Genomic DNA, 23,063 nt, shown 5'->3' with positions numbered 1-23,063 from the left:
GTTCAGATATCACTTTATTTTGGCTCAGCAAGCTTTTATTGAGTGCTTACTGTCTACAAGACATGACCCTAAAGGTTATTTTCGACTCAGATTTTTTGGTCACTTATTATTTTCTGTTTTTGAGATCAATAGCTATCACTAAATTAGCGTGTGCAAAATATTTGAAGTTGGGGAGGAACTGGCGATTGTTAGGTTGACATTCAAGAGAGGGGCATGTCTATAGAAATGAGGGAGTCCTTCCCTTCACATCACGACTTGTACTTTCTCTTACGTCCTGCACATCAGCTACAGAGATCTGTGGTGGCGTCAGGGGAGAAGCAGTTGCCAGTGGAGTATCGCATCAGCAAAAGGTAAGAGGGGTCCTTCCTTGGCAGTGACTCTGGTCATACTTGCTGCCTGCCCTTGGGCCTGTGGCACAGCTGACTGAAGGCTGGGAACAGCCATCCAGAGATGCTAGAGAACCCATGGTCATGTTTATATCTGTACATTCTCGGTGAGAGGGAGAAATTTCCACTTCCCTCGCCCAAGGCCCTTTCACAGGTTGTTCTAGGGTCTGAGGACTTAACTAGGAGGCCCTTAGGGAAAGACTTGACAAAGCTTCCGTGCCAGGAACCAGAAATTAGCTGTGTAGATGTTCTCCTCAGCAGGATTGCTTTTCCAGAGAATTCAGTTCTGTTCCCATTTGGAATTTGACTTTATAAGGTTCCGCTCCCACCTCCTGACTCATATTCAGAGCATGACTTGCCAATTCAGGCGAGAAGGGTGGACGGAATCTCTGGACCTGATGGCTTCTAGAGAGGCAGATTCAGCTGTGAGAGCCCAGCTTTATGCTCTCCCCTCAACTCCTGCTCCCAGCCCCCTGCAGACCTTGATTTGTACTGTAAAGACCGGACTTATGATCAGTAAGAGGATGAGTCCCCATCGGAGCCGTGGGAGACAGTGACAACAGCCTCTTTGGGGAGAGGCCAGACCTCAGGATGAGTGGATAGTTTTGTTGTCTGGGAAGTGAGGTGAATAATGAAAGCTTTGATTCAGAATCATTTGGTTTAACTTCTTTCGTCCAGTATATTTAGAGACCTTTCATATGAGGAGTTACTCTCTAAACTTGGGAAGGTCCATACGCCTCACTTTATTGCTTTTCTAACCTTTCTGACATTGTGGTGTCAGAGAGAAAATCTGACCTACTTAGAGTCATTGTTTTTAAGGGAGTAGGTGGTATTCTTCTTACTTTTCAGATGAAGAACCTGAGAGCCTCACCGCCCCCTCTTTTTCCTACCATCACTCTGTATGCCTTTGAATTTTGGTTCTGTCCTCACAACTTCCCTGGAACTGGTCCTTCAAAGGTCACCAGTGAACTTCCAGTCACCAAATCACTTTCCTGCCCATGAACCTTCACTGACTGTCTACCACCCGCAAAGACCATGGCATCCTCAGCTTTTTACAACATGTCCCGAACCTACTTTTCCAGCCTTGTCTCCCATTACTTCTTTCACAGACCAAATGCTCCCACACTTGTACGGACTGTGTATTGTCATACCTCCATGTCTGTGCTTATGCTGTTTCTTCAGCCTGCCTGCCTGCCTTTCTTCCTTCCTTCCCTCCATCCTTCCTTCCGGCGGTCGATGTAGCTCATTCATTCACAGACATAGTCATTTCTGGCATCAGATCATTGATGCTACAATCTGTGGTGTGTTTTAGTGCCTGGCTGAAGGATACCGTCGATCCCCTGCTGGTGACCCTTGACCATCGCATTGGTGCCCTCACCGGTCTTGATGTCCAGCCTCCCTACGCAGAGTATCTCCAGGTGGTGAATTATGGAATTGGCGGCCACTATGAACCTCACTTTGACCATGCTACGGTAACTATGGGGTCAGTGATCAATCTTCTGCGGTAGGGAAGCGGGGTATTACTTATTTCTCTAAGGCGAGCCCTTATAATGCTCTCAGGGAATACCAAGTGAAGTCTTCGAACAAAGGCTCTTGTTCCAGGAAGGTCTGAAAACCTTGGTTTCAAGCTGATTGCTGCTGACTCATTTCCTTTTGGGCCACCATCCCCCCCCTTTCCAAAATTTGCTAGTGGGAAGAAGAATAGAATGTGGCCCGTCATGGAGTCTTCTGTCTCACTTCACCCAGGGACTTCCCAGTGAGGATTGTCCTTCTTCCAGTCACTCTCCTTTCCTCATGATCTCAACTGCCCATCTTTGCTGATGTGTACTCAGTAAATAATTTTTGAGGATTTAAAGATCTCCCCAAAATTGATCTGTAGATTCAGTCCAAACTTTATCAAAATTATAGGAGGCTTACTTTTATAGACACTAATAAGCTGATCCTAAAATGTATATGGAAATACAAAGGACCCAGGATAGCCAAAATTTTGCAAAAGAACAAAGTTGGAGGACACACACTAATTGATTTCAGCATGTAATATAGAGCTACAGTAATCAGGGCCATGTGGTACTGATATAAGGATAGACACCTAGGTCATTGGAACAGAACAAAATCCAGAAATAAGCTCACACATTTATGATCAATTGATTTTTGACAAAGGTGCCAAGGAAAATCAATGAAAAAAAGATACCCTTTTCAACAAATAGGGCTGGGATAATTGGATATCTACTTGCAAAATAACAACAACTTTAGACCCTTACCTCATACCATATACAAAAATTAACAATGCACGATCCATAAAAGAAATAAAAGTGATAAATTGGACCTCATCAGAATTAAAATCATTTGCTTTTCAAAAACATCATTAGGAAATGAAAAGACAAGCCAGTAACTAGGAGAAAACATTCACAAATCCTATATCTGACAAAGGACTTGTATCCAAAATATATAAAGAACTTACAATTCAGTAATAAGAGAATTCAGGGGCGCCTGGATGGCTCAGTCAGTTAAGTGTCTGCCTTTGGCTCATGTCATGATCTCAGGGTTCTGAGATTGAGCCCTTCTTTGTCGGTCTCTGTGCTCAGCAGGGAGTCTGCTTCTCCCTCTCCCTCTGCCCCTACCCTATTAAATAAATAAAATCTTTTTTTTTTAAGATTTTATTTATTTATTTGACAGAGATAGAGACAGCCAGCGAGAGAGGGAACACAAGCAGGGGGAGTGGGAGAGGAAGAAGCAGACTTATAGCGGAGGAGCCTGATGTGGGGCTCGATCTTATAACGCCGGGATCACGCCCTGAGCCGAAGGCAGACGCTTAACGACTGCGCCACCCAGGCGCCCCTAAATAAATAAAATCTTAAAAAAAAAGACAGCTCAATTTTTTCCTTTATCTGTCATCTATCTATCTATCTACCTGTCATCTATCTATCTATCTATCTGTCTATCAATCAATCTATCTATCTATCTAAGTAGGCTCTACAACCAACGTGGGGCTTGAACTCACAAACCTGAGATCAAGGGTTGCATACTTTGTCGACTCAGCCAGCCAGGCACCCCATAACTCAATTTTTAACAATGGGCTTATTCGAATTAATATTTTGAATAATGAAATAAGATAAATGAATGGCTAATAAGCACATGAATATAGGCTCAATGTCATTAGGGAAATAGAAATTAAAACCACAATGAGATAGCACCATAATTCTATTACAGTGGCTAAAATAAAAAAAAAAAAAACGGATCACATCAAGTGTTGATGGAGATGTGGAGGAACTCGAACTTTCATACATTGCTGATGGGAATGTGAAATGGTACAGCCACTTTGGAAAACAGTTTGGCAGGTTTTTAAAGAAGATTTTATTTATTTGAGAGATAGAGATGAGCGGGATGGAGGGGCAGAAGGAGAGGGAGAAGCGGACTCCCTGCTGAGCAGGGAGCCCGACAAAACAGGGCTCGATCCTAGGACCCAGGATCATGACCTGAGCTGAAACAGACGCTTAGGCGACTGAGCCTCCCAGGCGCCCCAGTTTGGCAGTTTCTTTAAAGGTTAAACATGCACCTACATACGATGCAGCCATTCCACTCCTAAGTATTTTACCCAAGAGAGAAGGACATATATGTCCATACAGACACTTGTACGAGAATGTTTATAACAGATTTATTGGTAATAGCTCAGAATCATAACAACCCAAGTGCTCATCAACGGGTGAATGGATAAACACAGTTTTCTGTACCTACAGAATGGAATACTACTCAGCAAGAAAAAGGAATTAAGTACTGTGGATACATCCAGCAGTACAGATGAACCGTAAAAACTCTATGCTAAGTGAAAGAAGCCAAGCAAAAAAAGACGACATATTTTATGATTCTGTGTATATGAAATTTCTAGAAAAGGCAAGACTGTAGAGACAGCACATCAGTGGTTACCCGGGGTTGAGGGTGGAACGGGAATTGACTACAAACTGACACGAGGGAACTTTTTAAGCTGAGGCAAGTGTTCTAAAACTGGGTAGTGGGAGTGCTGCACAACTATGAAAATTTACTAAAGCTCACCGAAAAATGCTCTTAAGTGGGTGAATTTTATGATATGTAAATTGTATCTCAGTTAAACGGTTCTATGATAAAAGAGTGTATCTCTTTAGCCAATAATTGGGAACTCCGGCCTTATGACTGGTGTCCCAGAGAGTAATTCTCTGTAATACTGTATCTGCTAATTCCTTTATTTCCCTGAACCCGAAGTTAACCTCATATAGTACTTTCACTACTGACGAGCAATTCTGTTTGATTAGCACAGTTGACCTTGAACAACGCAGGCCAACCCCTTGCACAGCCAAGAATTTGTATGAAATTGGGACTCTCCAGAACTTAACTACTCATAGCCTACTGTCGACTAGAAGCCTTACCAGTAACATAAACAGTTGATTAACACATTTTTTATGTCATATGTTTTATGTACTGTAATCTTACAATAAAGTAAGCTAGATAAAAGAAAATGTTATTAAGAAAATCGTAAGGAGGGGGGCGCCTGGGTAGCGCAGTCGTTAAGCATCTGCCTTCGGCTCAGGGCGTGATCCCGGCGTTATGGGATCGAGTCCCACATCGGGCTCCTCCGCTGGGAGCCTGCTTCTTCCTCTCCCACGCCCCTGCTGTGTTCCCTCTCTCGCTGGCTGTCTCTCTGTCACATAAATAAATAAAATCTTTAAAAAAAAAAATCGTAAGGAGGATACATGTACAGTACTTGTTGAAAAAAAACCCGCATACAAGTGGACCTGCACAGTTTAAACCCATATACAATTCGCTTGAACGAGTATCTAATAGTAAAAGAAAAAAAGTAAGTGAGTACCTGCCAGCAAGGGTGGGTACTCAACTAGCTGTGGCTCAAGGCTAGATCCCATATGTGACACCCCCATTTTCTCCCTGTCGTATGTTGGAATCCTGACTGTCCCTTTGGTGCCATGTGCATAAAGTAATGATATGTTCTATTTTTGTCTCAGTCACCAACCAGCCCACTGTACAGGATGAAGTCTGGGAACCGAGTTGCAACATTTATGATCTATGTGAGTCTTGCTTTGGTTGGACCAGGGCTTCTTATATAATGATTATACTGCTGCTCTTTTATGGTTTTCAAAGCAATATAAGACACTGATTTTATCTAATACAGCACAAAAATCTCTGGGACTCTTGTGATTTTCAGACAGCATTTTTATTAGGCACTATAGGAGATAAAGAAATAGAAGAGTTCCTGCCATCAGAGAGCTTACAGTGCATAGACTTAATTTGACCTTGTCATCGGCAGTGATTAGGATGGGAATACGGTTAAACACTGAAGCCAGGAGATCCTAGGACCTGAGCAACAGGAAGGGGATGTGAGAGTCTCTCTCTGAGGTCCTATGGACTAGTTGGTGTTGGAAAGCATGGACCCATGGATGAGGTTGTGGAGCCATGAGGGGAAAGAGGGAAGAGAAAGGAGACAGCTAAGATTACAGGAGGGAAGAACAGAGATGTCTACTGAGAAATTCAGTAAGTGTCGCTGTCTTACATGTAGTGAAAATTCTCTTTCCTGTCCCCCCATAAAATCTGCATTATACCCCCTTAACAAATATATTGGCCTCCTCTCCTAATTTCTGACCTGATTCCAGGAATTGAACCTTCCCTGCAGATCATGTAGGTTTACTTCCTTCTCTGTGGGCCAGGCATAATTTCAGTCGTCCGTCACTTAAATTATAAGAGGTGTACGAAAGTTAACGGAAGGGGTAAACATGCTAATAGAAGGGCTCTACATGACACCCGAAGATGAAGTCCTGCTTTCAGGCTCATTAGAATAGCACACCCCACCCTAGCATTCCCTCTTTTCTCAGTGCTGTGTTGTCTCCACAGTGCAGCCAAGAAAGGACAACCAGAGGCCACACTTCATGGTCTGTAATGCTGGGGATTCATTGTAGTTCTTCCTGTGACTCGGTTTTATACTTCCTGCAGACCCAGAGGCTGCCGCTTCCGGTGGTGTCTGGCCTCTAGTGGTCATTCTGAGTGTTCTGATCAGGCATAGAGGGACGTCAGCTCTCCAGGCAGGGGCATGTCTTGTATCAGCAGCTGGTTGCATCTCTGGTTGATGACTCAAGAGGACGTGGGAAGTCACAGGCAGTGAAGAATATTGGTATCAAGCAAAGGATAGGACATCTAGGGGCCAGGATCTCTCTGTTCTTTACCTCCCTAATATCTCCTACCTCTGGTTCCCTGGTTACCGAGGCTCAGTTACTATGGTAGGGGTAGATTGGATGCAAGAGCCCGGCAATTTTAAATGGCAAAATGCAAGTGTGTGTGTGTGTGTGTGTGTGGAGGGGGGTGAGTATACACACGTGTGCATGTACATTTGAGTATAAGCATTTGTGATAGTGGAATGGAATGCACTTAGAGTTAGTTGGCCTAATTCCAGTTCTGCCACTTAATATGTGGCCTCAGCGCAAATCGCATCAATTCTTTGAGCTTGTTTTCTTGTCCTGCACCTCCTCGTTGGGTTATCGTGAGGATCTGACGACATAATGCAAGGGGACGTCACTCTGTAAAGTTTTAGCCAATAGGTTTCTATCAGTGCATCCCAGAAGCAGGTATAGGACCCCTTAAAGGGGCATCGACACCATGGGACCTAGGACGTGCTAGGTTATCCCAATTCTTTCATCTTCAGGTTGAGGTAAAGACTGTTACAAACATTTCTAACGACAGACATTCAGGTTTATGGAGACTCTAAGAGTAATATTGTAGGGAGAAAATAATCTATAAGATGTGCAGAGGACTGAGCTGAAATCAAGTTAGTAATTTTTTATCCAAACTGGAGATAAGATCAGTCCCAGTACAAAACAGTGGAAGGTTTACTTCACCACACCGATCTCACAATCCTGCTCAGGAGCTTCTTAGCACACAGGTCAGATTCTCTTTTCAATTTGTTCGATAAGTCATTCCTTCCCGCCATACTGCAAAACCGCACGGAAGGGAACGCAGGTGAGTGCAGGCTGCCCCTGTGTATCTTGCTTACATCCCTAGCTGCTGACAACAGGGGTTACAACGGAATCATCCCGGTAGTTACTTGAACACAAGGAGCAAACTGGTGCTCTCATCGACCTTCCCCCTTCCCGAGGGGCTACGGGGGGAGCCAGGAAATGCTAAACATCACCACTGCCACCTCCAGGTTCTGAACCGTGTCAGTTCAGTTTCCTCTAACAAGTGCCAACATCCTAACGCCTAACAGGCGAATGTGGATCCACCCACGTTCCGGTAGACAGGGTGAGGTCGGACTGGCTCTGTCCTGTTGCACCGCTGGTGAGAAAGTCATTTCGCATTACGTATCAAAGGTATCCAATGTATGCACACACTCTTGACTCAGTGATACTAATGGTCCAGACTCTCTCATGAGAACAGTGTAACATGAAAAAAAATGATTTTACCAAGAGTTGCTTGTAATAGCAAACATTTGGAAATAACCCGAATGTTCAAGGGTATGGCATGAAGATTGTGAGCAAGGACTCTGCAGTTAGCATTGGCTCAGTTCAAATCGGGCTCAGTCACAGAAGAGTGATGTGACCTTTTGTTAAGTACTTAATCGCTCTGAGACTCAGTTTCCTCATCTGTTAAATGTGAATTATAACAATAATAATTCTAACTTATAGGATTGTTGTGAGGAATAAGTGAGACAATATACCTATAAGGACTCAGTATAATGTCTAGCATATAGTCAGTGCTGAATAAATGCCCAGTTAGTATGTAAATTACAACAGTGCCTTTTTCTCAATGTGATGAGCAATATTTGTATTTTCCTGTATTTTTAAATTTTTTATATATTTCTTTGACAATCAGAAGAAAAAAGTTCATATTAAGAGAAGACATCTACCATTCTAGAATATCTCAATGGTGAAACTCCTTAGCTGAGGTTACCTAGAATGGGATGAGTGGTCTGGGAAACACGCCAAAGCTGCCATCAGTGGTTCCTACAATGCCCAACTTTGAAAACTGACTGTAGTATACACAGTGCTCTGTAAGCCACAGTCATGATCCGTTAGTGGGCTGGGAAATTAATTTAGTGGATGTGGTCAGCATTTAAGAAATCTGAACTAGAATGGAATAAAATAATATGGACAATAACAAAGGATATCTCATGTAGTAAGAATATTTAATGAAACTTTTATTTCAGGGGTGTGTGTGTGTCTTTGGTTGTGATATAAACCAGATTTCTTCCTGAGGGTCTCCAACTTCAAATCAACTTACTGTAGCCCTCAATAAGGATGTTAGCTGGAAGGATAAAGAAAGGGGGTGTTCCTAAAGGCTGTCCTCTTGTGGCCCTGCAGGTAAACAATGATGCCAGGGAGTAGGCTCCCTTAATTCTTAAGTTGGGTGATTATCTTTCAATAAGTATTTCTCCCAGAGCTGAAATAGGGGGACACAGGAAGGATTCTATGCAGAAATGACATCAGATGTCAAGTGGGGCAGGGTTGGGTGGTCAGGGACTATTTCAACGCTGGCTCTTTGGCATTGTAGCTGAGCTCCGTGGAAGCTGGAGGAGCCACTGCCTTCATCTATGCCAACTTCAGTGTGCCTGTGGTCAAGGTGAGTGGGGGTCTGGTCCCAGCACATGGTGGTAATGAGAGTGCAGAACTAACACCTGAGCTTCCGTGCTGTCTGTGCGTGCAAGCTTATTCCTGGGAGGAGGGATAAAAAGGCATTTTCCCCTGATTCTCAGAATCAAAGATAATTCCTCAATTTAGATGACCACATGTGACTTGTGCGTCTATTTTTAAGTTTTATGGCTACTTATATTACAAGTGGATGATTACATGTCTGCCTTCTCTATTACGATAGAACTCAAAGGTTTTGGTGACCCTTGGATCCTCTAGAGCAACGGGTCCCTCAGGCATTCATTCAGGAAACACTGAGGGCCGAAAGCACTGAGGGTACAGAGGAAAACTCATAGCCCTTATCCTCCAGGAGCTCACAGAGACGTTAACAGGCAGTAACAGCATATCGCAGTAAGAGCTATGAGATCACGTGAGGCACAGAGGGCCACGTGATAAGAGGTTTCATTTCCCCCCAGTTGCAGACCCATCAAGCTCCCTCAAAGCCCTTACCTAATTGGGGAATGAAATGAAGATACAGAAATGATACCGTGCCTATAAAACACTTAGCACAGCACCAGTAAGCATTGCCTAAGTAAAGGCAGGGGATTGGTGTCTCTTCTAGACTTGGGAATGTAGAAGCTATCGGTGCATTCTGGAAAGCTCTCATTACCTTGGGCTTTGACAGCTTCTAATGGCCAAGGTTAAACTAGGTCTATAGGAATTGTAGGGGAAAAGGCCGTGCATTGGGGGAAAATGGACATACAGGATTTGTCAAGACACCTGGGTTTGAGTCTCGACTTTGTTCCTTCTTAGTTGCATTACTTAAAGCCCCTAATCCTCAACTTCCTTGCTTATAAAGTGGGGAGTATGATAAAGCCTGCTTCCTGGGGGTATTATTGGTAAGTGCCTGAGGAAGGGTAAGCATCTGATTAAGGTCTTAATTGTATAAGGAATATTTTGTTCTGCTTTGTGATTTTTGCTGAGGGCCTCTCCTCCGGGATCCAATGACATCATGTGTTCACCTTTCTCCTAGCACTTGCCACACTGTCTTGTCCTCCTCTGTTTTTATATCTGTCTCTCCTATAAGACTGTGGGCTCCTGAGAGCAGAATTGGATATGATTTGTCTCTGAATCCTCAGGGCCTGGAGCAGAGTAGGCCCTCAATAAATGATGTATTCATGAAGGAATGGGTGAATGGCAACTTACGCCATTTTGTGCCATGTTATACATGCCTTGCCCCCAATCTGCATGGACAGTTTTCTCATTTAATGATATGCATGCATTTGTCCTTAGCCATAGCCTATGTACTTCCAAAGGACTGAAAGTCTGGGCTGACCGTCTCTGGGGTGGGCCCTTTTGTTTTCAGAATGCGGCACTGTTTTGGTGGAATCTGCATAGGAGTGGTGAAGGGGATGGTGACACACTTCATGCGGGCTGTCCTGTCCTGGTGGGAGATAAGTGGGGTAAGGCCTGCCTCTCTGGGCATGAGAATTGGGTGAGGGGTTCAGAGTAAAGTCAGATAGGGGGTGGATGGAAAATAGCACAGCCCTGTCATTCCAAAAGCTTCCTTATAGTGCCACATGATACTGAGATGATCAGCTTGTGGGTTAGTTGCCCCCAACAGATTGGGAAGCCTTAAAGGGCAGAGATCCTCTCACAGAGCAGGTGTCGGTGAAAGTTTACTGACCTGACCAGAGAGGCCTTGATTCCTGAGCACAGCTGAGGAGGAAAATGGTCCTAAGTTCCAGCCCTCTAACCCAAGGAGAGAACCATCAAGCCACTGTGTGTCCCATTTAGTGCCTCCCCGTGAGGAGATGGTCACAAGGAAGAGATAAGTAAATAAGCAGATGTATTTATGTCATATATGTGTCCAAAAGCACTTAGTTCTGAAGACAGAAAAAGAAGTCGACCAGACTCTCATGCTGAGATGGCCATTGCCTAGAGAAACCACCCCTTTTTTTTCATTGCACCAGGGGGAGGGTGGACTTTCAGGAGCTTTCAGGGTTTGCAAATGAGTCTGTAGTAGACAGGACCCTGTCAGAGACTTTTTCTCTTTATCTTTGCTAGCAGCAACACCTGTAGTCTGTCGCAGGGCTGGAACTAGGGGGAGGCAAGGGAATTGCCCAAGGTGCAGAATGTAAGCGGCCCTTGCATGACCCTGTGAGCGAGCATTGTTGCTGTCTGCTCTGTTGAGCCTGGTCTTTTATTCCCCATTCTCTCCCAGTGGCCAACAAGTGGATACATGAGTATGGACAGGAATTTCGCAGACCCTGCACCTCAAGCCCGAAAGACTAAAATTGTTGGCATGTTGGCAGAGAGAAGCTGGTGGAGTCCTGCGGCTTTCCAGAGAAGCCAGAAGCCAAAGGCCAGGCTAGGAGAGGAGAAAGGAGAGCTACCTTCTGGAAGACGGCCTTGTCATCATTGCTTGTTCCTTGCAAAAGGAAGTGGTCTGTACCAGGAACACCTGAGAATTCTCAAACCATCAGTCAGAGTAGAATGGATGGGCAATACAAAGAAGGGTGCAAGAAGGCCAGAGGGAGAAGTTTCTGGGGCTTAGACACTCTAGAATAGAAACAGGATATATCAGTAGTCCCTGGGGTTTGGTCAGTGGGGTTTTTGCCACTCTGAGCCTTGACCACAGGGGCCCAGAAGTGGCAGTGAGGACACCTGCGGGAGGGGGCTAGCCTAACCCCCATGGCTTCCTGCCCTTCTCCCCACTGACTTCTCCTGAAGACTGAGCAGGGACTGTCTCCATAACAGGAGTGTACCTCATAGGATTTTTTTTTTTTCCAAGCAGAATGAAACTTTCTTTTTTTTATATGAGGATTTTTTAATACAGCCATTAAAAATGTCTACGAATCATTTTTCACAACCAAGCATATTCTTACGTTATAACATTGAATTAAAAAAATACATAAAAATGTATTTATGCTATAATCTCAACTTGGCTCACCTCCCACCATTCCCCTCTCATTATATTCCAGACACATGACATTCTTTCTGTTCCTAAAACCTATGCTCATCGCCATCAGCATCGTTCCTACCTTTCAGGTCTTTGCATTTGCTACTCCTTCCGACTCCCCATGGCTGGGCTCTTCTCATCAGCCCGCTCTGGGCTCAGTGTCACCTCAGACATCTCTTCCCTATCATCCGACTCGCCAGCCATTTTCTTTCATGTTAACTGATTTTATTTTCTTCGTAACACATTTCTCAAATCACTCCGGTCATTTGTGGTCAGTTGTCTTCCCTGCAGGGTGGGTGCTTTAAGGGCCCCACTATACTCTGTCCGCGCTTCTCTAATAGCCCCCAGCGCGCTGAATTTCAGTATTTGTTTATTTGCCTGCTGCTTGCACTAGACTCTGCACTCCTTCTTCCTCTTGGTATCTCCCGAAGAAGGTTTGGTTCAAATAAGTAGGCATTCAGCAAATATTTTTGGATAAATGACTAAAAAGGCACCTTTTGAGCCGCGCTTTGGAGGACTGGTAGACTTTTCATAGAGTCTAATGAGCAGAAGCATTTCCGGACAGAAGGACGAGCATGAGCCGGGGCTGTATTGTAAGTGACTGTAATGTTTGAGCGCTGGGGCAGAGCACATTCCAGGCAACTTGGCTCAGGTGCCTCAGTGGGGCGGGAGTGTGTGTCTCGCTCACCAAGAAGGCACACAGTTGAAGGACTGGGTGGCCGCTGGGGGGCCTCTGCCCTGTCCCGGCGCTGTGTACTTCGGGATTGCTGCTTCCCAGGCTTGTGCCCCTAAGGAAAGGGTTCTAATGGGCTGATATCCAGCTTCCTCCAGGGCCTCAATGAGCACCTGGTCACATCTTCGGTATTTCTGCCGAGTGTCCCAACATTCTGTAACCCCTCTCACTAAATTACTAAATTTTGTCATGCAGGGGAGGGAATTTTACCTCTACTCTTCTTTATTCTTAGCTGAGGCCTCTGTAATAAAAGACAGATTAGCAAGAGAAAAACAGCAGTTTATGAACGTGTATGCCTCATGGATACATGGGAGACACTGAGGGAAAAATGACTAACTCCCCCACGTGGCTTAGAATTCAGGATTAAACATCATCTTAATAGGGGAAGGGGAGGGGAAGACGTAGGCCTCTTAGGGGAGATTTTTAGGAAAGATGAATGGGCCCTTAGAAAAACAGATGAGCGGTATGATAGTTTGTGACAAAGTCTGTCTGGGTGTAGTGTCTACTTCCAGTCTCTCCTGTGATGAGTCAATCTTCCCCAGTTGCAGAAACTTCCAGGGAGGAGATTTATGACAACTGACTTCCTTTCGGAGGATCTGTCTTTAGGGAGATAAGGGGAGTTCAGAGAGAGCCGCTCCCTGCATTTGTTTTTCTTCAAGTGCCCATAGCTCAAAAAAATGTGCCAGAGCGGCATATTTGGGGGTGGCATGGTCTGCTACCCTCAGTCACATACTGAGGCTCCAGAGGACTGGGCCTGAAACAGAAAGCTACTGTCTACGAGCAACACAGCTCCCCTTCTTTACAGCTGCAGGCATCAGAGCCGGGCCTTCTCGGAACTGCGGGGTCGGTCTCAGCTGGTAACAGCAGCGGTGAACTTGGTGAGTTTACCATTCTAGGGGCACTGGTCTAAGGGCTTATCTGTGTCAGTGATTCAATGTTCACCCCAACCGTACGCGGTCAATGCAGTATTATGCCCGTTTTACAGATACGGAGGCAGAGGTGCAGTTAAGTAACTTGCCCAAGTGCCATAGTCTGGCTCCAAACCTTGTGCTTTTAAACCACTACTTTTGCAGTGTCTGCCGTGTGGCAGTTATCACACATCCTGATCAGGCGACTGAGGGCCAAGAACTGTCTGGCAAGGAGTGCCTACTGAGTATTTCCCAGGGGCAGGCCTAGGCCCAGGCGTGCTGCAGGGGTGCTGAGAGGTGCAGGATGCAGTCCCTGGGAGCGGATGGCCAGTAGGGAGAGGAGACATGTGCACCCAGTGTTAAATGGAAGTTAAGTACAATGTGGAAAGGTTGCATGCAGTAAGAGAAGAATTCTTGAACGCTGCAGTCCAGAGCTGAAGGGATCGCGGTGGCTTGGGGTAGCCTCATTTGTTTACCAAAGTGTTGACTCAGTGCCAAGCCCTTGCAGGAACCCGGAATGGAGAGGAGAATTAGATGCCGACCCTGCCTAGATCCTCAAATCATCGTTAAGACAGTGTAGCCACAGGAGGAAACAGGGACACAGCACTGAGAAGCTCCTCAGAGGCTTCCTGGGAAGGAGAGACTGACCAGCTCTTGAGGGAAGCTTGGAAGGAAAGGCAGGGCTGTGCAAACAGGGGGACCGCCTGTCCCTTGAGCTATGAATAGTACCGCCTTACTTCTGGTCAGTATGTCAGTTTCAAAACACTTAGCACTCCTCTTGAACCTCACCTACCCAGGGAGGAAAAGAGCAGGCGTTATGGAAAGCAAGGTCTGGAATGGTTAGTGGCTTGCCTGGGGTTACATAGTAGAGCTTGGCCCCAGGCCTGGTCTGTCTCTTTTACCAGTGTTCTTTCCATTCAGTGGTTATCAAAGGTATGTCCCTCCATTGTACCACAACTGGAGAGTGGAAAGGCCTTATTCTTTTGTATTTGCACCAATCTCCATGCCCTCAGAAACTCTGACTAGTCCTGCTAGTAAGTGGGATGCTTTGGGGCCCTAACAGTGCTTAGTGGGTAGGTAGCTAATTCAGGACAGGGCTGACTGTGGTTTGGGGCACTACTTGTTTGTAATTTTGTTTCTTTCTTACACTGTTCTTCGGTCTTTTTTCTAACGACCTTGTCCAAGTGAGCTGTTGTATCACTCCAACAAGCCTCACTCCAGAGAATATTCTTTTACGTAAATGACTATCATCATTCTCACTGGTGACCACATTCTGGCCATACACCGTAGGCCAGGCACTGTGCTAAGAACTTAGGTGTACTTGTCTCCTGCAGTGCTTACAATGAGATAGGTACTAGTATCTCCATTTTGCAGATGAGAGAAACCGAGGCAGAGAACGTGTAACTTGCCTGAGGTTACACAGCTATGAAGTGGCAGAAGCAGGACTCAAATCCAGGTCTGTCTCCAAAGATCTTAACTAGCCAGCTGTTGTCTACACTGCATGTTATTTTGCTGTGGTTGTTTTGCTCCCACTGGCAGTACTGTCTTTGGAGCCAGTATTTTTTGAGAGGAGTCTCTAACCCTTTCCCAGGTGTTGAGAGGTCTATCCTTTCTGCCTCTAATGCCTAATAGTTAGAATCCTATCAGATGTAGGTATTTGTTTTTGTTGGTTTTTTTTTTAAAGATTTTATTTATTTATTTGACACAGAGACAGCCAGTGAGAGAGAGAAAAGCACGGGGAGTGGGAGAGGAAGAAGCAGGCTCCCAGGGGAGGAGCCCGATGTGGGGCTCGATCCTATAACACCGGGATCACGCCCTGAGCCGAAGGCAGACCCTTAACGACTGAGCCACCCAGGCACCCCAGATGGAGGTATTTGTTGAATACACAAATGAATCACCTCAATTCCCCAGAGCTGCATGAACACCTATTGCGTGAACAGCTCCATGCTACGTGTTCCGTGAGAATCCAAGAAAATGAGGAGGCCTGCTCACTGCCCTTGAGGCAAAATTAGCAGACACCCAAATGTAAGAATAGCTAATTGGATATAATCAAGTGGAAAGCTGTGTGGTGTTACCCTAAGGATCACAGGAACTGGGAGAAAGGGCAGAGCCCTATGGCTAGAGTGGGCGGAAAGGGCTTCCACATCGGGGCCCCAGGAACACAACGGAAAGAGAATGTGTGCGCGGATAGAGGGCAGGGAGCAGCTATCCCCTCACTTTTATACACAAGGGGACAGGAGAGCTGAGCTGCTGGGGAGAAGGAAGTGAGAGGGTGTTAATCCTGGGGGGTCCTTGTCCAGCAGTGCCAAGGACAGACAGCACAAACTGCCCTTTCATGGAACCATTCAAAGAGTCTCCTGTCTGGGGCACTTGGCTGCTCAAGCTGGGAGAAGGCAAAGGAGAGGGGGTGGGGTGGGGAGAAGGGACATTGGTGGGCAGACTGCTGTACACTTAGCAAAACTATGAAATCCCTTCAAAGCTAGGGAGAGGAGACAAACATTTGTATCTACTCTGTGCCAGCTATTTTATCTCCCTTGTCGTACAACAATTACCCCCTTTTGGCAAAGGAGGAAAAGGAGGCTCAAAAAAAAGAAGAAGAAAAAAAACCCTTCCCTAAATTCACAGAAGAAGAGCTGGGATCTGGGGCATGGAGTTTCTCCCCACCAGCTGCTTCTAAACAGCCTCTTTCTCTCTGGACTTTTCTTTCTTCCTCACCTTGGAATCCCCACAATTTTCTCCCACTTTGGAAGGAGAGCCTGCCCCACCCCCCTTTTATTCCTTTCCTTGGTCACTTGATCCTTCCCAGGAAGTGCTTGATTGGCCTTTTCCTAAAGTCTGAATGACTGAGGGTCCCCCGAGTCTCTGCCAGGAGCATATTTGCATATGAAGTGGGTCACCCCTGGTGAAATCGAAGATTATTTCAAAGAAATGAAGTGCTAAGGGGAAACTCTTTTTGGCTAAGGGTTTGAGGGCATGGCTCAGATGGATCCCCATAGATAACTACCGTCTCCATGTTCTTTCAAGTTTGCCACTTTTCAGATGGAGCATAATAAAAGTAATGACCATTATACCTCTTGTTCATCTGCTTATCACCTTATGGGCCAGGAGGGCAGCAGTTACTTCCCCCACGTGTAAGAGGCCAGCCATTCGGCTAGTCCCTGTTTCCAAGGTTTCGCCTGGCTACAGGCTGGGGTTTTCTAGCAAACTGCTGAGAGAGGAAACCAGCTCTAGGAATAAGGGAGCCTCTTGAGTTTACATAACTTTCTGAGCCCTGGACCCAGACTGAGAATGTGTTGATTCTGGCCACTAGTGGGGCAGCCAGCTGGGGCAGAAGAGTTGGCTCAGAAACTCCATTCCTGCAGGGGAGAGTGTAACTATCTTTTGTTTCCTCTACTCCTATTGCAGGCTCTCTTCCTGCTCTTTCCTTGTGAAGTCCTGACCTTTAACTCCCTACCGCCAGTTCTGATGACAGACCCCTGAATCCAACTGAAGAATCCTTGGCATCTTACTGTCCAATTTGTCCGTTCATTCCACCTCCAAGCTAAAGAGCCTTTCCTCCTAGGATCTCATCCCTGCAGCCATTGTCCTAGTTAAGTACACCTTTGCCTTTTACCTGACTGCCACACTGCCTTTTGACTGTCTTCCTGCCTGGAGTCTGGTGTCTACCAATCCGTCTGCGCAGGATACTGGAGTTCCTTAACTTCTGACAACTCCCCATTCTTTTTTCTTTTCTTTTCTTTTCTCTTCTTTTCTTTTCTTTCTTTCTCAAGATTTTATTTATTTACTTGAGGGAGAGAGAGAGAGAGAAAGAGAGGGAGCATGTGCACGAGCAAGGGGGAGGGGCAGAGGGAGAAGCAGGCTCCCCACTGAGCAGGGAGCCTGATGTTGGGCTAGATCCCGGGACCCTAGGATCATGACCTAAGCCAAAGGCAGATGCTTAGTCTACTGGGCCACGCAGGCGTCCCTGACAACTCCCCATTCTTGCCACTCATGGCCTTTATGTCCTGTCTCCTGCTGACTCTCCTGTCAGCCATTACTCCAACCATACTAATCCCACTAATCTACCAGTTCTCAGACTGACTTTCAAGTATGCTGGACTTGTGTATGCTGACCCCTCTACCTGCAATGCATTTTATTTCCCTTCCTTCTATACCTCCACCCTGTGGTGATGCTTCAAAGCTCAATTCAAATGATACCTCTTTATGCAGCCATCCCCCACCTGTTTTCAAAGAGGTTTAGTTGTCCCCTTCCTCTTTACACAGTGTGGTCACTGTTTCTATAACAGTGTGTCTAGACTGAGCCATCTGAAGGGCCTCGTTATTTCTATCTCTAAAGTCCGTTGGAAGATTGGTACAGAATAGGTGCTCGGGTTTGCTTAACCAGCAAATAAATGCCCCTAACAGCAGGTTTAGAAGAGGGTAAGGAGTCATCCATACCCGGCTCTTTTCATGCCGCTGAGTACCTCAATCTCGAGGTTCTCCCCCCACCAGTAGATCAATGGCTACCCCAAAATTTGTCTACCTCCTTTTTTCAGGATGTTCTCCTTGGACATTCTTTAGGGGGTGTGTGTGACAGAATGGCCTTTGGTTTTACCCAAACATGCTCCTTCTGGCTCTGTAGCAAATCCCTCATTCAAAGGGTCTGGGGTCTCCTCCGCTCCCTTCCGGAGTTCATAGTGCTGACCTGTAGGCTTCACAAGGATGTTGTGATGGCCAGCACATAGTAGGTGCTTATTAAAGATACGCTACGTGAAAAGGGACAGGCGGGGCTAGGTAGGGTGAGGTAGGTAGGGGGCTATGGGATCAGGCTCACAAAAATCACAAAAATGCAGAGGTGTAAGGAAATTCGAGATAAGGGAACAAACCCTGCCCTAGGAGTCAGAGGTGGGGTTTTGTTATAACAGCTACTTGTGTCCTGCAAAGAATCACCCGAACCTAAAAAAGGAAGTAAGCCATTAAAGGTGTTATCGCTAGTCCTTACTCAATGGTGCTATCAATAGAGACGATAAAAGGATTAAGTTCCCTGGTTAGCCTTCAATAAAAGTCCAACCCTAAAAGCCCGCAGTGGCAACCCTGTTGGGACCCCTTCACTCCTGAGAGCTTTTTTTTTTCTTTACCCTTGCTTAATAAAACCTCTATTGCTCTACTCACTCTTCTTTGTCCACGAGCTGCTTCTTCAGCTCTGTGAGACAGGAACCTACCTGTCCTCCTTCACCTGCTAGGGTACAATGGAACACTCAGTGGACGAAGATGCTGCCACCTCCTAGCCATGGCTGTGGGCTAGCCATTTCACATCTGAGCTTCAATTCCTGACCTTCAAAGCAGGGATAATAAGGCCTGTACTTCACACGGATACAAAGATAAAGGAGGTGTAAATGATAGCACAGAACGTAACCGAAAGCTCAACGTATCATTCTGTCTCCAGCCATCAAGCCTGAAGAAGCCTCAATCCCTGGTCATCATCCTCTTGTTATTTTAAGAATGGTACCTAGACCAAAATGACCTCTGTTCAGGGTCCCCTGTATTGTCCGGGAGGCAGTGTGGAGAGGACACAAGCTAGGTCTTAATTCTGACACCACCACCTCTGGGCTGTATGAATTTGGACCTGTCTGCCTACTTGTAAGAGGAGTAACACCACTTACCTCATAGAGATGCTGTGAGGATTAAACGAGATGTGTGTAAAGTGAATTCGATGACACGCAAAATTTGCTGAGTATTAGGACTTGCCCGGTGAACGGAAGTGCGGATGTGTTTCTGAAAGCCATGCGTGTGATTATGCTGCCCTCCTGTGGACAGAGAGCACACAGCCCAGTAAAGGGAGCCCCCCCCCCCCCACCCCCAGCGCTTGGGCGGGAGAAAGCACATCACACACAAGGCACTTTCCTTCTCTGCTACGGAGCTCATGCTTTACCCTGAAATACTTCGGGAACATCTAAACCAGAACTTCTCAGAATTAATGTGCTTGTTAGAATGCAGATCAGTTCTGACTCAACAGGTCTGGGCGGAGACAAAGTTTTTAACAAGCTTCCAGATGATACTGATGCTACTGGTCCGCAGACCACTCTGAGTAAAGGTCTAAGTACAATATAGCAGTGACATGACATGAACTATTTATTGAGTGCTTTACCCTAAGCCGGTTACTGAGAGCCAGTTAACCTGTAGTCACTTAACATAGTCCTCAAGACTGTGTGAGGGACGTACTGTTGATCATTGTTCAGAAGAAACTGCAGCACAAAGAGAGAAAGTCCATGGCTATCTCAAACAGCCTGTAAGGGGTGGGCCTTGGGTTCTAATTTAGGCAGCCTGGCTCCATAGCCTAATAGGAAGAAGACTCCAACAGCGGGTAGAGGATGACCAAGGGAGGGGCTAGGGCAGGAAACCAGCCCGGGTACTGAGTGAGCTAGCTGACAGATGAGGCCTAAGCTATGGCAGGGCTGTGGGATGGGAAACAGGGGACGTAAAAAAGAGCATGGGTGGGGGTTTGGTGGTAAGCTGGATGCAGGTGTGAGAGAGGGAGCCATCTAGAGAGCTCAGTCTGTCTGGTTTGGACAATAGATGGTGGTACCTACCACTTACTGAGCAAGGAAACACGGGAGGAAGAACAAGGTTTAAGGGGAAGGCAAGTTCAATTTTAGGAATATGAGTGGCTTTGGTCATCTGGGAGAGACAGAAGGCAGATGAACCTAAGCATCTAGAGCTCAGGAGATGATCTGGCTTGTGGGCAGAGTTCTGGTGTTGGCAGGTGTGAAGCCATGAGTGTCGGAACTCACATAAACAGTGCACAGACTATCCTGTTCTGGGCCAACGTCGACAGAGCACATAACTGGAAGAATGGGACTAGAATCCAGGTCTCCCTGTTTGCAGTGGAGCCTGGCTCTGCCCATTCCACTGGGCATTCTGGATGTGAGGAACAGACAGAGCATAAGATGCTGATGGGCTCAGGAAAGGGGTTTCTGGAGACCTATGGTGACTAAATCCAATCCAACAAACTGTCCCCCTGTCCCCAGATAAGCAGAAATAAGGACAACTCCATGGAGAAAGACAAGATCGATAAAGGTTGGGAGATATTTATTCTCTTTAAACAAGGTCATAAATAACAAAGAAACAAAGTAGGTCCCAGACTCTGGACCGTGCAGCAGGACAGGGATATAGGAAGTTGTTGGGTGGAAAGGTGGAGGGGGCTACGCATCACCTAAGACAGTCACAGAAAAGATGGGCTGCAGGAGACTGCCCCTTCCTGCCCTTGGAAATGGCGGGCCCGGGCAGCATGGGGAGGCCGCAGTGCTGTGATGAGGCAGCTAGGAGAGGGCAAAGATTGAGGATGCTGGGCTGTACTGTTTCTATGAAGAGTGACATGGAAACCACAAATGGTGAAGATAAGCTGTGGGTCTAGAAGAGGCAAGTGGGCACTCTGCACACCTCCAGGGACCAATTATGACAATGGTTAAATTTGATTCTTAAAAACAACTCCACAGGCTTTAGCCTATGGCTTTGTGCACGGGCTGTATTTAACCTGGGTTGCTCTGCGGCAGGTGAGGGCTCAAGAGGCCCTTGGAGCAGCCTGGCCTCAGCCCACGGCAGGTGCCCAGACATGTGGGAGAGGGACAGTGGGCTCTCCCCAGATGGGAGGCCATGTGCTTGGACTGACTGGACCTGATTTTCAGGCTGGTTTCTTGTGATGCTATCCACCACCCCTCCCTATTCCTAAGGATGGGATCCTGGCCTCTCCGGGTCTTCCAAGCCTGGAAGAGTAAGACTGGGATAAAAAGGTACCTGACTGATATTTTATTTGAAAGGGGAAAATAAGGACCACCCTGTGCATGGTCCATCCCATGAGGTAGGGCAGGACCACGCCAAGAACAATCTCAAGGAATGGAGGTCCCTGAGCCTGGAGAGACATTTAGACAGGTGCATTGCCTAATACCAGGAATGGGGCCCAGGGTGGCAGTTCTGATGGAGGCTTCACCCTAGGCAAGGCAGGGAGAATAGGCAGGGGCTACCCCTGAACAGGGAAAGGGTGGGAGCTGGGGAGCCTTGGACTAAGGAGGCCGAGGTTGGTCGAAGACCTTGGAAAACAATGTTTTTGGCAGGAATACACAAAAGGGTTTGTACATCTGGGGAAGCCCGTCTATAGGGAGCCGGTGTCACATGGTCGGGCAGGATGGTGAGGAGACAGCGGCATCACAGTGGCCTCTGGTGCGATGTATTTACAACAGAGCTCAATGTTGGGGGAGGGACGGATAGCAGGTTACTAACAGCCAGGAAACACACTGTGAAGAGTGGAAAGAGAAGGGAAAACAAATGTGACCATTACTAGCTTTCCCCTGCTCACCCCTTCTCCTCCAGGAAGCCCCGGGACCCTCATGACCACCAAGGCCCTTGCAGATCTGTCCGACCTCCCCACAGCCCCATCTAGGTCTAGACACGGGCTCTGCTCTCTGTGAACTGATGATGTGACCAAATGGCCCAGGGGCTTAAACATTACTATCAAGAAAAACTAAGTCTTTACTTTTGATTCCTGGGATCCATCAATGATTAGGTGCCTGAGGGGTGGTTCGACATGAGGGAGTCACATGTGTGGCTCACCGTACCAGGCTCCTGTCATCGTTGCCAATGCCTATCCGGCCCTGTCACCCTCACCTCCCAGGTCCTGGCACTCAGAGTTCTCTACTGCAGAAGCGATTTCTTTTCAACCGTTCTTCAGATTCCTGAGGGTAGGGAACCAGCTCCCCCGGACCCTCACCAAAATCAGATAGGAGACTTTCCAGCTGGCAGATCTGACTCAGCAGGCTCGTGGGCTCTCTGAGGGTCAGGGGCATACTGCAGCCCCGACGAGGAGCTCCCTAAGGTGGGGCCAGGGCTGTGTGGTTTGGGAAATCATGCCTCTCTTCCTCCTCCTCCTCAACAAAGAGTCTAACTCTGTCTCCCTAATCAGAAGAGTTCCTAGCATGAGAGGCGTCCTTTTTCCTCTCAAACCAGTGTTTCTCGACTGTGAGTGATTTTGTCTCTCTTGAGACATTTGGGAAAATCCAAAGACATTTTTGCTTGTCACAACTTTGTGTGTGTGTGTGTGGGAGTGCTACCGGTTTCCAGGGCACAGAGGCTAGGGATGCTGTCAAACATCCCACGATACACAGGCTACGCCCCCAAATGTCGATAGTGCTGAGGCTGAAAACCCCGCTCTGGATCGCTCCACAGTCTCCAGGGACTGCCCAGCCTTCCTCAGCAGCAGAGCAGGAGAAGGCATACAGAACTTCTCTAAGAGTCTGGAAAAAGACCGATTCCCCTCCCAGCCTCCTCAGGGAAGGAGGCACCTCAAGAAGTGGGAGGAGGGGTGGAGTGGGGACTAGGCACAATTTAATCTCAGCTCAGCAGCAACCCACTGACCGTAGCACACAGAAACCATCGACCACGGGTTTGCAGAAACACATGTGCTGGGCTCTGTGTTGAGGAGGAAGAAGAAAGGCATGGTGAC

The 23,063-nt window shown here is 46.8% G+C and overlaps 2 protein-coding genes across 3 annotated transcripts in view; one reads left to right on the top strand and one right to left on the bottom strand.

Moving 5' to 3' along the window:
- The window catches only part of P4HA3 (prolyl 4-hydroxylase subunit alpha 3), a 40,751-nt gene extending 28,912 nt beyond the window's left edge, over nt 1-11,839 (top strand). The window contains exons 8-13 of one of the 2 annotated variants that reach the window (XM_045816295.2): nt 286-350; nt 1,699-1,858; nt 5,378-5,440; nt 8,910-8,978; nt 10,353-10,449; nt 11,302-11,839. In XM_045816295.2, the coding sequence (XP_045672251.2) occupies nt 286-350; nt 1,699-1,858; nt 5,378-5,440; nt 8,910-8,978; nt 10,353-10,449; nt 11,302-11,543 (696 nt within the window). In that variant the 3' untranslated portion in view covers nt 11,544-11,839. Of the gene's footprint in view, nt 1-285; nt 351-1,698; nt 1,859-5,377; nt 5,441-8,909; nt 8,979-10,352; nt 10,450-11,210 lie in introns of both variants that reach the window. The other variant, XM_045816296.2, reaches the window with a different exon arrangement.
- An 8,800-nt stretch (nt 11,840-20,639) lies between these two features.
- The window catches only part of PPME1 (protein phosphatase methylesterase 1), a 72,798-nt gene continuing 70,374 nt past the window's right edge, over nt 20,640-23,063 (bottom strand). The window contains exon 14 of the mRNA XM_045816183.2: nt 20,640-21,858. Within this exon, the coding sequence (XP_045672139.1) occupies nt 21,840-21,858 (19 nt within the window). The 3' untranslated portion in view covers nt 20,640-21,839. The remainder of the gene's footprint in view (nt 21,859-23,063) is intronic.

Source organism: Ursus americanus, chromosome 16 (genome assembly GCF_024610735.1).
Source record: "Ursus americanus isolate L20-20 chromosome 16, mUrsAme1.1.p, whole genome shotgun sequence".
Classification (NCBI taxonomy): domain Eukaryota; kingdom Metazoa; phylum Chordata; class Mammalia; order Carnivora; family Ursidae; genus Ursus; species Ursus americanus.
This window is presented reverse-complemented; position numbering and strand designations above follow the sequence as displayed.